General features: G+C 39.7%; 1 protein-coding gene across 3 annotated transcripts in view; it reads right to left on the minus strand.

Moving 5' to 3' along the window:
• mtmr14 (myotubularin related protein 14) overlaps nt 1-18,135 on the minus strand; it is a 91,086-nt gene that overhangs the window by 70,010 nt on the left and 2,941 nt on the right. For all 3 annotated transcript variants that reach the window (XM_055648096.1, XM_055648095.1, XM_055648097.1), the window contains exons 2-3: nt 14,130-14,278; nt 1,267-1,375 (exon numbers count right to left, since the gene is read on the minus strand). In XM_055648096.1, the coding sequence (XP_055504071.1) occupies nt 1,267-1,375; nt 14,130-14,278 (258 nt within the window). The remainder of the gene's footprint in view (nt 1-1,266; nt 1,376-14,129; nt 14,279-18,135) is intronic.

Here is an 18,135-nt window from a genome sequence, read left to right on the forward strand (position 1 = left end):
GTTTTCATTTTGGTTTTCCATCACCTGGAGGTTTTTTTCACTCCAATCCGTGTAATCTTTCCTGACGGTTATAGGTCTATTACATTTAATCATTTTAATGCTCCACATTTCATGTTGCATCTGGCCGACTAACCTAATTATCGCAAAGAACATGCAAATCTTCCTCAATCCCAGAACATTGCCCTTTATTTCCCCTATGCTATCTACAAAATGGTAGATGCCACTTACAATAACCAAATTTCAGAAAATTCCAACGCTCTCCTTTTTAATTCAAGACGCGATTTATCAGCAGTGAATAGTCCTTTTTTTTTTTAAACACTCAGTCCTAAAGCCATTATCTATTCAGTTTCACACTTCACTCGCATTATAGCATGACATTAATCATAATGCTCTGATGTAGAAACAGTGTTTCACTTGTCACTGCTTCATTAATAACTTTGAAAAACAGGTCAGGTGGTGAAAAACGATTCCTTCCCATCCCCAATTCAGGTTTATTTTTAGGTAACTGGGTTAGTAAGTGGCAGATTAGCAGATGCAGCTCAGTCTAAAATAATTACTGTGGAGCAGCGGAAGCTGGCAATAAATCTAGGCAGTAAAGGCGAGACCAGGTCAGTAATCATAATGCTGCAATTTCAAAGTGATCATATCAGAAATAGCTTACAAATAATGAGCAAAACAATGCTAATTCTCAAAATCATAAGAATTTAAGAATAAGGGGTAAGACATTTAGAACGGAGACGAAGAATCAATTTTTTCACACAGGGAGTTGTGAGTCAGTGGAATTCTCTGCCTCAGAGGGCGGTTCTCTGGATACTTTCAAGAGAGAGCTAGATAGGGCTCTTAAAGATAGCGGAGTCAGGGGATATGGGGAGAAGGCAGGAACGGGGAACTGATTGGGGGTGATCAGCCATGATCACATTGAATGGCGCTGCTGGCTCAAAGTCCGAATGGCCTACTCCTGCACCTTTTGTCTATTGTCTATTATCATATATGTTATCCTCATTTCCTGAGAATTTAGCTATTTAATTTTGTTGAACTATACAATTATTTATTGAACACAAACATGGATAGGTGACGTTTTGGGTCTTGGTTTTGGGTGATTCAAAACAACACTTATTCATGTTATCCCGAGATGATGCCTGGCCCATTAAGTTGCATAATTATTTTTTGTCAAGCTCACTAAGCAGTTAACTTAAAAACCCATACCCATGTTCCCACCAATTTTACATTTTGAATTAAAATATAAAGCAGGAAATTAAGTTGTACCTTTCCTTGGTATAAAATGACTGGGCACACAAAACGACTACGACATCTTGCCATCTTGCTACGGCTCACAAAGTCCTGCAATTTACTGGTCTGAACTGTACTCTCAAACCTGTAAAACACCAGAGTAAACATTAGCTCATAACCAGTGAAATTACAACACATCTTATTATTATAGCTGGTATATGACTGTTGCCAGATGAAGAGGCTTTGTAGGTATACGCCGATCCCATATCGGCGTATAGTGGAGTTTGAAAAGCTCTATACGAGGCTGAGCTGGTCATGTCAACAATAACAACGTAGTATGCAGCACTAAGCAAAAAAGTTGTAGTATCTGTTAACTATTAATAATTAAAAGAGGAATAATGACCAATGTAATATTGGAGCACCAGAATACCAAGAAATTATTCAGGTATCGAACTGTATGCCAAATAGTGTCCCAAGCAATGAGGCCCAAGCAGCAACAATCTTAAAATGTAAACACCTTTAACACACTGTGGAATACTTTCATAATACTACATAATTCAGGTATCTCAGGTTTTACGTTAGGGGTACATTCTTGGAAAGCAGCACAAAATTCAAAGATGCATAAATTAAACATATACGTGTAAATTTGAACGCATTATTTTAAAAATATGAGTACGTAAATCAGGCTTTGGTATTAAATGAATAAGCATGTTATTCCAAAACGCACAAATCAAACACGCATAAAACGCAAGGAACCTGTACATTTTTTTATCTCTATGGTTAAACAAAAGGTTTCAAAATTGCACAAGTGTTTGACAATCTGCAAATTTATTCCCCCAAGTTATGCTGTCACACGACACCCTAATTGTCCTTGAATGGTTCAATGGGACAGACATTTCCGAGAATCCTAGTCATACGATCAAGCTGTCAAAGATAACCTAGATGCAAATGAGAAAAGTTTAAAGTTCTCTTTCAAGTTGTAGAAAGCACTAAAGATGAATGAACCGACTTTTGAAAGTAGAAAAGTACACAACATTCTCTATGTTGACAGCTGTCCAGTTAATGAGGACTTTGGGTGAAGGATATGCTGTCATTAGCTACTTATCCATCATTGACATTATAGGAAACTACTATGTGTTTGAACAGATTAAGAAAAAACAAATCTTTTCCTCCAGATTTAAAAACCTCTTGTGAGACACACAAAAATCAAAATTAATGTTTAGAACACATCATGCACACCTCTGGAAAAAAAAATGGAGGAACAGAAAGATTAGAGAAGCTAGAGGCAGGTCAATATAACACAAAATATATTTTAAATCAGGAGTCAGACACCATTCCTGTATAACTAAATCTGCAAAAATAGAATTGGTGATTTGAGTAATATTAATCAGTTGTACAAAGAAAAATTCACTTACACCTAAAATTACCATTCCTAACTAATTACCTTAACCCTAAAAGCAGTAAAACTTGGGTCAGTAATAACTCTATGCTTTTTCTTTGACTTTAATGCCGAGTTTCACATTTCACCACAACCTATAGAAGAAGAGGAATTCAGACTGTGATTTTCCGATTTCCATGTTTACGGCAGACTCTGCTGTTCAATTTATTCCATGATAATAGATCACATCAATAGTGTCACAAGGCGATGATTGAAAGACTAAATTGAAAGCTTTACTTTTTCTTATACGTTAAAAGGGTGCAGATGTCAACCTTGGAGATAGCGAACCAATAACAAATACGTGAAATTGATCAAGATTCTGCCATTTTAGGCTGTCTAAAGAGTCTAATTTGCACTCAGCTGACATCATCCACAAGCTCAGCTTGCGCCTGAACACTCTCAACGTGGCTTGGCACTCTTTCATTCCAGCTGGCAATTAGCATTCATTTCCTTGTCAAAGGCATGCCTACCTCATGACTCCTAGCCTGAAATTGTAAGCATTCTCAAGGTTTGCTGTGATCAATATACGCTCAATAACGCAACATTGCTTATAAATCTAAATAGAGAACAAGTGACAATTTTCCATGTGACCTCACTTTGGATTTGTTTCGTCCAGCAATACTGCAAGTACATCTGGAGCTTCATGCGAACAAGGAATCTCATTGCATGCAGGTGTAGATAACAATAAACTAGTCTGAAATCTCTGCTCTGATGCTTGCAAACAAAGTTGCTGCAGTGCTTGCAATTTCCTGGTGGAATGCTGCCATCTTTTTAGCAGAGTAATCGATCTAGGGCGCCAGACAAAAAAAAAACATCAACAGGTATCTTTTAATCTAGACTGCTTTATGGTCGAAATCCTGGATGCAAACGCAAGCATTTGTAAGAACAAGTCCCAATTACTTGAGATTGTGCATATCAGGGGTTATGGGGAGAAGGCGGGAGAATGGGGTTAGGAGGGAGAGATTGATCAGCCATGATTGAATAGCAGAGTAGACTTGATGGGCCTAATGGCCTAATTTTGCTCCTATTACTTATGACCTTATATGAGCAATGGGCATGTGGAAAATTCAGAAATTCCAAGATTCTGGGGAGGCTGTAGGAAATGGCACATAGTGATCTTCAGCACCTGTGCAACGTCACAAATTCCAAATCAAAATCGTGGCATTGACTTCCATTGCTAACCATTCCCGTCACCCTCTGGAGGCATGTTGATTGCATTGTCATTCCCTCCTGACACTGGATGCCTTTCCTAATTTCCTCTTCCTTCTCCTCTACCGAGACCTCCATAGTAACACCTTGCAGCTTACTCTCTCCCCCTTGTTGTACAAGTAGAATTCATTTCTGAAACTAATGGCAGCATCTATGCTAACCACAATGCACCTCCTATTAAGTGATGTAAAACCTGTCCTTAAATGTGCTAGCCACTCACAATATTTGCCCCCAGCTAAATAATTCAGCCAAATAATATATACTGTAGCGAAGATGAGCACTGGCAACATAGTAATGAGCAAGCAGAACAAAAATGGCAATTTGCCTCCACTGTAATTAACAGGCAAGGGTTAATTATACATTTTGACCCATGTCTTTCTCAGGGACTAACACATTTGTCCCTAAACCATTTATGACCATTTTGCTGTTGGCAGCCGTTAAGCAACGTAGAAATAAACCAGATTGCAATTTTCTACTTCCTCTTACAATAGATTATATACGTTTCCCATAGAAGACCAAATAAAATGATAAAAAACACTATAAAAATAAAATATTTTTTTAAGAACAAAGTCAGGTTTGAAGATAAAGTTTCAAACAAATTATAAAATTAAAAGCTGCTGTGATTATTACGTGAAATTACTCAATATCTTGAAATACGTGCAAAAATATTCCCATTCTCATGAGACGTCCTGCAAGTCTCCAAAACTAGCAAACCCTATACAAACATTTAGTTACAAAAAAAATTGATGAAATGTTGTACACAAAGAAAATAATTGCCTATACATTATCATTATCAGAAGAGAGAGATTATCATTTTTAGATATTCCATACTTTCTAATACCATATCTACCTGATAATAAACTGCAAGAGTGATATCAATGAGGTATTTTAATTTGGTCATCCAGTCCCTGAAAAGAAGACTCATGAACATAAGAAACAGTAGCATAGGAGATCACCTGGGTCTCTGATTCTACTCTGCCATTTAAGATCATGGTAGTTAATCTGCCTCTGTGAGATTTTTCAGCACAAATTCCCATATTCCTCAAATCCTGTCATATCAATCAATGTTCTGCGTGAAGAATTCCAAAAGTTCACAGCATTTGAGTGCAACAAGTTATGGGTGGTATGGTGGCAGAGTGACAGAGTTGCAGCCTTACTGCGCCAGAGACCTGGGTTCAATCCTGTCTGCACGGAGTTTGTCCATTCTCCCCATGACCGCGCAAGGTTTCCACAGGTACTCCAGTTTCCTCCCACACTCTAAAGGCACACGGGTTTGGAGGTTAATTGGCTTCGGTAAAGAATGTAAATTGTCACTAGTGTGTAGGATTGTGCTGGTGTACAGGGATCACTGGGCAGCGTGGACTCGGTGAGTCGAAGAGCCTGTTTCCATGCTGTATCTCTAAAACCAAAACATGTTTACACTCCAAAGAATACGCGCCAGTCCACTCAAAATCTCCTCAAACAGCAAACCCACTATCCCTGGGACCAGTCTACTTAATCTTTACTGCACTCCCTCTAATGCAAGTACATACTATCTGAAGAAGGGCTTCGGCCCGAAACGTCGCCTATTTCCTTCGCTCCATAGATGCTGCTGCACCCGCTGAGTTTCTCCAGCATTTTTGTGTACCTTCGATCTTCCAGCATCTGCAGTTCCTTCTTGAACACATACTATCACATGTTAGGAGGTAAAAACCACAGACAGTGCTCTAGATACAGTCTCACCAAAAATGTTCAACTTTGTTGAAAGTCCAGCGGCGACCAGAAAAAGGTACGACTCTTTGGGCGACTACTCACGACCAAACAGGCGTCACCCCACGGCATGTCGCGAGTAGTCGCCCAAAGAGTAGTACCTTTTTCTGGTCGCCGCTGGATTTTCAACATGTTGAAAATTTTCGACGACCTGCTGCGACTATGACAGGTGCCGAAATAATCGTGGGACAGGCCCTTTATAGAAACCTGCTTATATTGACAAGATGACCACTGCCAAGATTCAGAAAAAAAACAGAATCCTTTGCCAATTTATATTCATCCAACTGAAAATAAGTAAAACATTCTGGGAAACTCAGCTTTATTGCCAGTATTAGCATTGAGCAGTTCTCGATAAATTATGCAGCAACTAATGCGTCCTAGTATAAATACCGGAGCTCTTGAAATTCAGCCTGTTCCACATTTATTAAGATAATGGCTGATCTAACTCAGCTCAATTTGGCTGCGTTACTTCCATATGCTTTGATTTCTCTCTTATCCAGAACTCGGTATTTTGAATGAAAGCAATGACTGAATTTTCATGGCATTCCAATGTAGAATTCAAAAGGTTCATCGTATTGAAGCGATATCCAAGAAGGCACATCAACACCTTTACTTCATCAGCATGCCTCCAATGACTCCTATAAACTTCTACAAACACATCATAGAAAGCATACTGTCAGGTTACATCACAGATTTGGTTTCAGAACAGCTCTGCCCAAGACAGCAAGAAATTGCAGTTGTGGATGTAGCCCAGTCAATCAGATAGACCAAACTCCCACCATTGACTCCATCCACACTTCATGCTGAATCGGAAAAGTAGCCAACATAACCAAAGACTTGTCCCACCCTGATGATTATTTCTTCTCCTTGATGACGTTGGATAGAAGATCCAAAAGCTCACACCACCATGCTTAGGAGCAGCTTCTTCCCCTCTGTCATCAAGTTTCTGAATGGTTCTTCCATAGCCTAGGGTACTGTCCAATTCACCTCCATCATATTGGACTTGGTCTCTGGAACTAGTGCGTTACAATGCTGAGAACTTGGTTCCGCACTCCGTATCTTCCCCTTTGCCTTGCCCCTTTCCATCAAGTCAAACATGAGTTTGGCTTGATGGAATTTATGTATAGTATTATCTGAGTTGATTGGATAGCAAGCAAAACAAAGTTTTTCACTGTATCATGGTACACATGACAATAAGAAACCTAAACCTGGAGAAATTTCTCCAAGTCTATACTGAAATTATGCTCCATGGAACTAGACTCATCAGTCCGAGGAAACATCTCCCTACATCCAGCAAAATAAAAACAGAGCGAGAATAAACAGATTATTTTTAGACTGTTGAACTGAAATTAACTAGACCTCTTAAAGATCACTGCATGATCCTCAGTTATTTACAAGCTACACTGATCACTTTGATGAAGGGTCCAATTGTAAAGTATCCAAATTTTCCAGCAACACAAAATTAGTAAATATACCTTAAAGATGTAAAGGGACTGTCAAGAATTTATAGACTGATTTGCACCTCTTTTATAATAAGAATACAAGATGTTTTTAAATGGAGAAAAATATTAAGAGATTTGCAGTTTTGGACACCTTGTTTCAAAGGATGGTTTGGAGGTATTAAGTTTTATTAGTGGAATTAAGTTTTACTGGACTGCTTCAAAGATAATTAAACTGAATCAAGGAAAGATTGCATGAACCTGCCTTTACTTTCTGAAGTTTAAGAACAATAATTTTATTCAAAAATATAAAGTAGATTGAAAGGTTTCCAACAAAAGGTAGGACTTGAGATTTCAACTATTTTGCTCTATCCACGGTAATATTGACCTTTGGTTTTATTTGGGATTTCGCGCATTCACAGTTATTTTACATTTTTATGTAATCGACGGGATCAATGCCAACAGGATATTTTCTTTTCCATGAGAGTCTATGTAAAGGAAACTAGACGTTGTCCATAGTCGGGAAGCATCACAGGTCACGACAATCGGCAGCTTGAGGTCAAAGAATCGCAGTACAGGAGTGTCAATCAGCTGCTTTTTTAAAGCGTCAAAAGACAGTTGGTGTTGTGGGCTCCAAGACCAGGCAACTTCCTTCTTGGTCAGAAGGCGCAGCGGCGCACTTAGCTCACTGAGGCGCGGGATAAACTTGCCCAAATAATTCACCATCCCGAGAAAACTGGTCTACACACGTACTGGAACCCAACAGGGAGGGAACATGCAGACACTACAGTTATACTATAGAATGTGGGAGGGACGATATGCTAATGAGGTAGTTACATATATGGTTGCATGCATAACCATCTACAGTCTAGAACTAGGGGGAAGTCGAAAGGGGACCAAAGAATTGGACTGACATCATGGGAGACTTCATTCTTACTTGGGAATCTATTTTGAAATTTCTTATCTTGGGTTGAGAATATACAAGACTGATCAATATACATTTGGAATCAAGAAATACAGAGAACACGTCGGACAGTAGAGTTGAAGCAGATCATTAGTGGTGATCTCATTGAATAGCCAACAGATTCCAGGGCTCGATACAAAATGCTGGAGTAACTTAGCAGATTAGGCAGGATCTCTGGAAAAAAGGAATAGGTGGCGTTTCGGGTTGAGACCCTTCTTCAGACTTCTCCACTCTCAGTCTGAAGAAGGGTCTCGACCCGAAACGTCGCCAAGTCCCTTTTTCCAGAGATCCTGCCCAATCTGCTAAGGTACTTCAGCATTTTGTGTCGAGCCCTGGAATCTGTTGGCCATTCGATGAGATCGCCACTGATGATCCAGAGATGCTGCCTGACCAACTGATTTATTTCAGCATTGTGTGTCTATCTTCAGTGTAAACCAGCATCTGCCGTTCCTTCCTACAAATTCCAGGGCATCTGGCCAACTCCTGCCCCTCTTTCTAATGAGCAATCCTGTAATATATTCTCCTGATTATGTACTATGGCATGTAAAAAATCAAGACGGCAACTTTGGTTGATCTAATGGGTTTCTCAGAAGTAGCAGCAATGGTAGGACGTGAAAGAAAGGTCAATGGTTACAAGGGAAGAAATAGTAATTATACCTATGCCAACAGTACAATACTCCAACAAAAAAAACTAAAATGCCTTTGTCCTCATTACAAAGGACTTCTCAAATAATTCTGACGGGCTAATTCATTAAAAAATAAACTGTACGTATCACATAATCAAAGTATCACCAATAGCAATAAAGAATCATTGCACAATCTGCCGGATCCATCTTTCCACTCGGGTTCAGCTGTCCTCAGAAGAGTAGGAAGCAAAACCAGGTGTAAAAATAATTAACGGATGGCATAGTTAACTGTCACTTTTTAAAATAGCCCTCGTCAACTTATTCCCTTACTTGGATCAAAATATCTCTCCATTCTATTTCTGACATCCTGCCCAAATTTGCTTACTAAAATGACAAGACCCATTTTGATAGCTGCCATGTCATATGCTATGTAACTGAAGGTCTCAGACCCATGGCCAAAGTAGAAATTCTTCCAATAGCGAAACTTTTGGAGTTGAACATGAAAGACAATGATGAAACATGAAAGACAATATGCATTTCCATCGGGTAAAAAAAGTCATCTTGGCTGCAATGAATCCAACAGTGAAATAGACAATCACTTTGTCAGGTTCATGAATGATGAATGCACCTTGGGTGGGTGTTGTAAAAGGCAATGCAAAACAAATTGTGCTCCTGAAAATCAATAGGTACATAACAAGCAATAAAAAGTCAAATGGCATGAAAAATGACTATAATTGACTGGAGTGCTTAAGAAGGAACTGCAGATGCTGAAAAAAATCAAAGGTAGACAAAAATGCTGGAGAAACTCAGCGGGTGAGGCAGCCTCTATGGAGCGGAGGAATAGGTGACGTTTCAGGTCGTGACCCTTCTTCGATGAAACATCACCTATTCCTTCGCTCCATAAATGCTGCCTCACCCGCTGAGTTTCTCCAGCATTTTTGTCTATAATTGACTGGGAGGTAACCAAAATATTGGTATTATCACGTGTACAAGGTTGTAGCTGGCACAATTAAAGGTAATGCAGATTATTTCTTTATTTTCTTGACCTTATTCAATATCAACAAAATAAATTAAACATATGAGAAGCAGAAATAAGTTTGCAGTTTTCATGTTTGCAGATGTTATTAAAGAAGGTGGTATTCTAGATAGCAGCTGTCAAAAATTGCAGCAGGATCTTGGTCGGTTGGACAGGTGGGCTGAGGAATGGTTTATTGAGTTTAATGCGGAGAAATGCGAGGTGTTGCATTTTGGGATGTCCAACAGGGACAGAACCTATAGAATGAATGGCAGGGCTCTGCAGAGTGTTGTACACCAGAAGAATCCAGGAATGCAGGTACATAGCTCCTTGTAAATGGCGTCACAGGTAGATAGAGTGTTCAAAAAGGCTATCAACACATTGGCCTTCATCAATCAGAGTATCGAGTATTGAAGTAAAGAGCGAAGAAAGACACAAAAAGCTGGAGTAGTAGATTGGGGATGATCAGCCATGATCACGTTGAATGGCAGTGCTGGTTCGAAGGGCTGAATGGCCTACTCTTGCACCTATTGTCTACTGTCTAAGAAGGGTCTCGACCCGAAACGTCACCCATTCCTTCTCTCCAGAGATGCGGCCTGTCCTGCTGAATTCCTCCAGCTTTTTGTGTCTATCTTCCGTTTAAACCAGCATCTGCTGTTCCTTCTTACACATAGAAGGTCTTATTACAATTGCACAAGACATAGTTGAGGCCACATTTCGAGTATTGTATTCATTTTTGGTCACCCGTTATAGGAAATATGTTGTTAAGCTGGAAATGGTGCAGAGATAATTTACGAGGATATTGCCCAGAATCGAGGACCTGAGCTATGAGGAGAGGTTGAGCAGGGTTGGACTTTATTCTTTGTAGTGCAGGATGAGGGGTGATGTTAGAGCGGGGTATAAGATAATGAAAGGGTTGGATAAGGTAAATGCACAGAGGTTTTTACTTTAGAGGACGTGAATCAACAGCCGGAGGACATAAGTTTAAGGTGGGTGGCAAAAGATTTAATAAAAACAAATGGGTACTTGTTTTTAAAACACAAAAGGCGGTAGGTATATGGAACGAGCTGCTGGAAGAGGTAGATACTATCACAAATGCTTATAACACATTTGGACAGGTACATGGGTAGGATAGGTTAGAGGGATATGGGCTAAATGCAGGCAGGTGAGACTAGTGTAGATGGGGCATGTTGGTCAGCTTGGGCAAGTTGGGCTGAAGGGCCTATTTAAATGCTGTATAACTCGATGAAATGGGGGAAGAGTTGAGCATGTTCCAAAAACTACATGAATGATTAAGCACCATGCTTTGAATGTCCTGCAAGTGCTGGCTAATTGTGGCTTCCCACCCCTTCCTCCCATGAACCAGAAGCCATTAGACCTATCTAAAAGCCTCTTAAATGCCACTATCGTATCTGCCTCCACCACCAACCCTGACAGTGCATTCCAGGCACACAATTTTTTGGGTAAAAAACGTGCCCTGCACATTTCCCTTTGAACTTTGCCCCTATCACCTTAAAGTATGCCCTTTAGTCCTCGATATTTCTTCACTGGGAAAAAAGTTCTGACCATCTACCTTATCTATACCTCATTAGATTTCATATAGTTCTATCAAGTCTCCCCTCAACCTCTAATGTTTCAAAGGAAATAATTCTAGTTTGTTCAACCTCCTAATAGGTACTATCTTCAAATCCAGGCAAAATTCTGGTAAACCTCTTCCACACCCTCTACAAGCCTGCATATCCTACTGGTACTGCACACTGTACTCCAAATGCAGCCTAACCAAAGTCTTAAGCTGCACCATAACTTCCCGACTCTTGTACTTCATACCCTGGCTTCATTAGCCTTAGCCAAACATACCTTGCGCTCTCTTTGCCACTATCCACCGTTAGATAGCTATGGACTTGAACCCCAGATTACTGCGATGATTTTGACTGAGCAAGCCGAGTACACCATGCTCCGGTGCTTAGTTAATAATAAACCATTCTTCCTATATCTGATATTTTATGTGTAAAAGTGTCCACAAAAAAAAACCAAGTCTTGCATGCGCAATGCAATGTTACTTATGTTGTTTCAGGAATATCACCACCAGTCACTGAATTCGGTTTTGAAAGTTTGCAACAAATTCATATAAAAGTTGAAAGATCTCTCCAATCTACCAAAATGCAAAAACAAAAGTGCCTTTTCTATACAGCCTTAAAATAAACTGCTTAAAGTTGAGACAAACTTTAAATGAATTAATTCATTGTTTCCTTGCTTATTTTGTTTTAAGTACTTTGTTGAACTGAGAGAATAGTAAAGACAAGGTGAATTTATCGGAGGAGTTAAGTGTTCAAGAATGCAGCATTTCTTGTTCACTTACATCATTCTAACCTCAAAACAGGGCAGCAATTCCCCCTGCGAAGCCCCGATACTGAAGACATTCTGGGAAAATTAATTCTTGATAAGTTAATACATTTTGTACCTAGGCTCTGTTGATCTACTCCAAGCATTATTTTAAATTTCTCATTGAAGACAAGGTTTGTAGATTTCAAGTGCGCTCTCATAGTCTTGTCCGGATTAAAAGAGGTGCCAGACTAAATATAAAGTAGGCAGTCTTCCCAATCCCGATTCCTTCCCTGAACCACTGCAAAACGTAGTTCTGATGAAGGATTACTTCTCCTCCCAAGTCCTACGAGCGCTTCCAATATTTTATTTGGGCCGTCACAATCAGTAGTTACAAAGCGACATCACCTGAAATCCTGGACATGAGACTGTAACTTCTCAATTGGTGAAAGACATACATCACATACGGAATCCAAAATAACCTAAATAATTGATACGACTGATCTCAACTGCATCATCATCATCATCATCATCAGTGGTCACTCAAAACGAGTATGACTGTCCTCTCCACTCCATCGGGTCGTCTACTTGTGAGTCTGCAGATGTCTGTCGAGGCCGATCCGCGATCCACACACCTTGGTGCAACGTGCGCAGTGGAGACTGGCGGTGGTTGGTGGTCGTCGAGCCCCCTTCTCTCTCTCCTAACGGTGCTGTCGCTTTGTCTCTGCGTCACGGCGTGAAGTGTAGTTCCTTCCTGCATGGATTTCCTCCAGGAGCGCCTGTCCAGTGCAATGTGCTCCTAATTGCTTGATGTGATGTAGGATTTCTTCAGACTGCTCTTGATGTTGTCCTTGAAGCGTTTCTTTGGAAGGATTTTAACTGGCACACGTAAACATGAGCACATTTCGCACATTTTAGCCTCACTCCACTGGTTGCCTATTCAGTTTAGGATCCATTTTAAAATTCTTTTATTTGCTTTTAAATCCCTGAATGGTCTTGCCCCGCCCTACCTATCTGAGCTTCTACACCCTTATACACCCGCCCGCTCTCTCAGGTCAGATAATCAGCTGCTCCTGAGTGGGCCTAAAACTAAGCTGAAGCTCAGAGGGGACCGTGCCTTTGCTGTGTCGGCACCCAAATTATGGAACGATCTGCCTCTCCACATTAAACAGGCCTCTTCTCTGTCTGTTTTTAAATCACTTCTTAAAACCCATCTCTTCTCCATGGCCTTTGATACCCAGTAAGATGTCGACTTTATTTATTTACTTGATTTAATTTCTTATTTTTAGATTGCTTTTGTTCTGCGGCTATTATTTTTACTCATGTTTTATGTCTTTTAATTTATTGTTGTATTTCATATGTAATTTTTGCGCCTCATGTGAGCTGTTATGGTGTCTGTTTATGATGTCTTGCTTATTCTTCTGTACAGCACTTTGGTCAACATTGGCTGTTTTAAAGTGCTTAACAAATAAAGTTGGATTGGATTGGATTGGATTTGTTTAGGGAGACGTGTGTTGGACATGCGGATGACATGGCCAGTTCATCGAAGTTGATGCTGCATAATTGTGGCGGTGATGCTGGTCATGTTGGCTTCCTCCAAAACGCTGATGTTGATGCGTTTGTCCTCCCAGCTGATACTCAGAATCTTTCGCAAGGATCTTTGTTGGTATTGTTTCAGGGCTCTCAAGTGCCTGCGGTCCATGACTCGGCTCCATACAACAGGGTGGAGAGGACAACGGATCTGTAACCAGAATTTTATTTGAGCCTTTAGGTCTCGATCTTCAAAGACTCTTTTCCTGCGTCTGGCATAGGCTCCGCTGGCACAACTCAGGCGATGGTTGACCTCGGAGTCGATGTCAGCTTTGAGGAAAGAATGCTGCCAAGGTAGGAGAATTGGTCAACTGCATAGTATAACAGAGTAAAGAGGTTCAGCAACATTTCATCTTATGGTATGTTCCAAGTATTTAAAGTTACTTAAACAGTTGCAGACTTCTGCAATATCCTCTTGATTCTTCACATTCCCTGCTATCAACACCATTCCACAATACAGCTTGGAAGTACTCTGAAAAAAGACAACACAGGTGTGAACATTCACACAAAATTCACAAGACCCTGGGCATGCTGCTTAATCCCATACCTGTCTTTGCCACCATCTGTGCTTGTATACTCCATGAAGACGATTTGACGGGGGTAATGGCCACAAAGCTCTCCATTTGGATTATGGATCACACTGAACACATAGTCCCTCCTGAACAATTCCAAGCAGCGATTCTCAATCTTTTCAACCTGCAAATCAAAGAACAATGCAAAATCACTTCAGGGGAAAGGTGTGGCCAGTAGATGGATAAATCGACTGTCCCAAACTAAGACATCTAAAGAATGGAACTATGCAAAACATGTAGAATATACTTCTAAATTACATTCTCCGCAAAGGTATTATCGCACATAATAATGTTTTGTAAAGAGTTTACAATCTTTTGTTTTCAAAATATCACCTCCCATGATCTCCACAAATCCCAAAGCACTTTACAGTTACTTTAAATAGACTTTAAATAGTTATTTTTATTACAAGTAGTAATAAAGCATCAATTAATGAACACAGGTTCTACAAACATTATTGATGAGATAAATTGTTTTGGTGATGTGGGTAGAGGGGTATATGATAACCGGTGATTCTTCCTTCACCCCGCTCCAATCAGGCAGAAGACACAAATGCTTGAAAGTGCACATCACCAGACTCAGAAACAGCTTATCTTCCCTGTCAATAGACACAAATTGCTGGAGAAACTCATCAGGACATGCAGCATCTCTGGAGAGGGAATGGGTGACTTTTCGGATCAATAGCCTTCTTCAGTTATCAGGCTTCTGAACGGTCCTTCCATAAGCCAGCGTACTGTCCAATTCACCTCTACCCCATTATGGGCATTCAACTTTGTCACTGGAATTGGTGAGAACTATATTCTGTACTCCGTATCTTTCCCTTTGCTCTACCTATTGTATGTGTTTGTGCGGATGAAAATATTAATATTCTTTCTTACTTAATTTTGATTGGAATTGAACAAGGTAACAAAAGGGTGGTTGGATGTGACAATTGGCATCTCCCGTTGACCAGGTGTAGAAGAGATTTGTGGGAATTGGCAAAGTAAGATTAGACGTATTACCTCTTGTCTAGGAATGTGTTGAAGGGTGGATGGTAAATGTAAACATGAGATAGTAGAGGTGATAAGGAAGTTTGTTTTTCCTTTGTGAGAAGTTACAGTAAATCACCTGCGCCCCTTACCGCTAGTAGCATAGAAATGTTACTGTAAATGGGGGGGGGGCTATAGATTGGCTCAGAGAGGGGATGGTGGCGCGGTCCGCCTAAAAGATCAGATAGAATAATGTCAAGATGCCCATGTATTGTGTTTGACTTGTATTAACCATCTGTTGTTGAATAAGATTGACATAAACAAAAAGTATGTTATGACTAATTAAATAATTGGTACCCATGTAGCAATTAGTATATTTTTGTATAGTTGTGTCTAACAAAAAACCCAAAAGTTGTTTACTGCACAGCATAACTGTCGGCTAATTTTGCTGTGAAGTCAGAGAACTGGTGGGCCGTGTACTGCCGCCATCTCTCCATGATATCATGCATTAAAGTCTCTTGAAGCAAACCTGCGGTTTCCTCTTTAGTTTCCTTTAATTTCCATCTAAATTAATTTCTTCCACCGTTTGGCTTGATTGCATTATGTATAGTATTATGTGAATTGCTTGGATAGCATGAATAACAAAGCTTTTCACTGTACTTCAGTACACCTGACAATGATAAACTTAAACCTAAACTAATAAAGGCTGGTTAAGATGCAAGAATTTCTGCATTCTTCGTCAAATAGCATAATTAAATATTTTACAACCATCAGAGGAAGGAAGTTTGTCAAAAGTCCAATTAGAAAGTGCAAGGTTTTTTAGCCGGAGTTGGATTCAGTGACGTCATTCTGTGTGCAACTTTTCTCAATCGGCAGCCCAGAATTAAATTTCAAAAGAGGCGGCTGTAAATAGGCCAACATGTTTTGAGCAGGAGTGCTTAACAATGAGTGCATTCACAAATGGAAAGTAAAATTTGCATAGCAGAAAACCTTGTTGCCAAATGATAATGAAAATCTATGATAGATACAGATAAATTAAAGAGATAGAAAAATTGATTTAAAAAATGTACAAATGAAAGTCATCACAAAACCCGTTGGAATGAAGCTGGAAGAAAAAAAGTTTATTTTTAAACTGCTTAAGTATTAACTGATTTCTTTTCAGAAGTGAAACTATCTGCGATAAGCAATCGGTTTTACACTAGCTTTCCTAGCATTGCCAAATTTGAGGTCACAAATCACAAAACAGCAGAGAGGAAGCAATATGAATCTGGTGCTTGTTTACAAGGTGAAACTATGAACTTATTAGTGACAATTCAAATCAAAGATGAGAGTCCAAATTCAAAACACAATAAAATGTGCAAGCCTGTGGCTGTGTACCACGGGACAATCAGTGTTCTTGACACATCGGTAAAATGTAGCGCCTGCCTTTCTCTCTCCCTCCCTTGGTAGAGAGTGGACACTGCCCATTTTGGCAAGCATGCACTACTTACTGACTTCATAATTGGCCAATTCAAATTATTAGATTGTGAAATAAAGTGCAGGCTAAATGTTTTTCTGCTGATATGTGACATCGAAAATGGAGAGAAATTACTTCTTAAATACTGTTTAACAGTGCATCAGGCTGCTAGGTCGAGCTTTAATACTGCACAGTCTGAGAGTTCAAACTTCAAACCCCCACTTTGCTGAACTCTTGAATTTAGTTTTGTTTATTTATTGTCAGGAGTACCAAGATACAGTGAAAAGTTTTTGTTGCATGCTAACCAGTCAGCGGAAAGATATGAATTGTGCAAGTGTGTAGAAATAAAAGGACATTACTACATACCATCTAATTATTAATTAACAAATAAACCAGGACATACACCAAGTAACGCAAGAATTAAGTAACAGATTGAAAGTGGAGTAACATTGGATTAATTTATTATTTACATAATAAACTTTGGGGAAATATACAGGAGCATAAAACAAGTCTTATCTGTGTAAATAAAAAAATATTGTTCAAAGAAATGTAGAGTTAAAAGGAACATTAATATCACGAATGGATATAAAATGCCCTCCACAATGTTTGGGACAAAGACCTATCATTTATTTATTTGCCTCTGTACTCCACAAATTGAGATTTGTAATAGAAAACATCACATGTGGTTAAAAGTGCATATTGTCAGGTTTTAAAAAAGGCCATTTTTATGCATTTTGGTTTCACCATGTAGAAATTACAGCAATGTTTATACATAGTCCCCCCATTTCAGGGCATCATAATGTTTGGGACACAGCAATGTCATGTAAATGAAATTAGCCATGTTTAGTATTTTGTTACGTATCCTTAGCATGCAATGACTGCTTGAAGTCTGGATTCATGGACATCACCAGTTGCTAGGTGTCTTCTCTGGTGATGCTCTGCCAGGCCTGTCTTGCAGCCTTCCTTAGCTTATGCTTGTTTTGGGGGCTAGTCCCCTTCAGTTTTCTCTTCAGCATATAAAAAGCATGCTGAATTGGGTTCAGATCGGGTGATTGATGGCCACTCAAGAATTGACCATTTTTTAGCTTTGAAAAACTCCTTTGTTGCTTTAGCAGTGTGTTTGGGATGAACCGCCGGTCAATTAGTTTTGAGGCATTTGTTTGAACTTGAGCAGATAGGATGTGCCAAAACAGAATTCATTATGCTACTACCATCAGCAGTTGTATCATCAATGAAAATAAGTGAGCCAGTACCTTCAACAGCCATACATGCCCAGGCCATAACACCCCAACCACCATGTTTCACAGATGAGGTGGTATGCTTTGGATCTTGGGCAGTTCCTTCTCTCCTCCATACTTTGCTCGTGCCATCACTCTGATATAAGTTAATCTTCGTCTCATTTGTCCACAAGACCTTTTTCCAGAACTGTGGTTGTTCTTTTTTTCTTCCTGGCAAACTGTAACCTGGCCATCTTATTTTTGCGGCTAACCAGTGGTTTGCATCTTGCAGCGTAGCCTCTGTATTTCTGTTCATGAAGTCTTCTGCGGACAGTGGTCATT

This window comes from Leucoraja erinacea, chromosome 16, assembly GCF_028641065.1.
Source record: "Leucoraja erinacea ecotype New England chromosome 16, Leri_hhj_1, whole genome shotgun sequence".
Lineage (NCBI taxonomy): Eukaryota > Metazoa > Chordata > Chondrichthyes > Rajiformes > Rajidae > Leucoraja > Leucoraja erinaceus.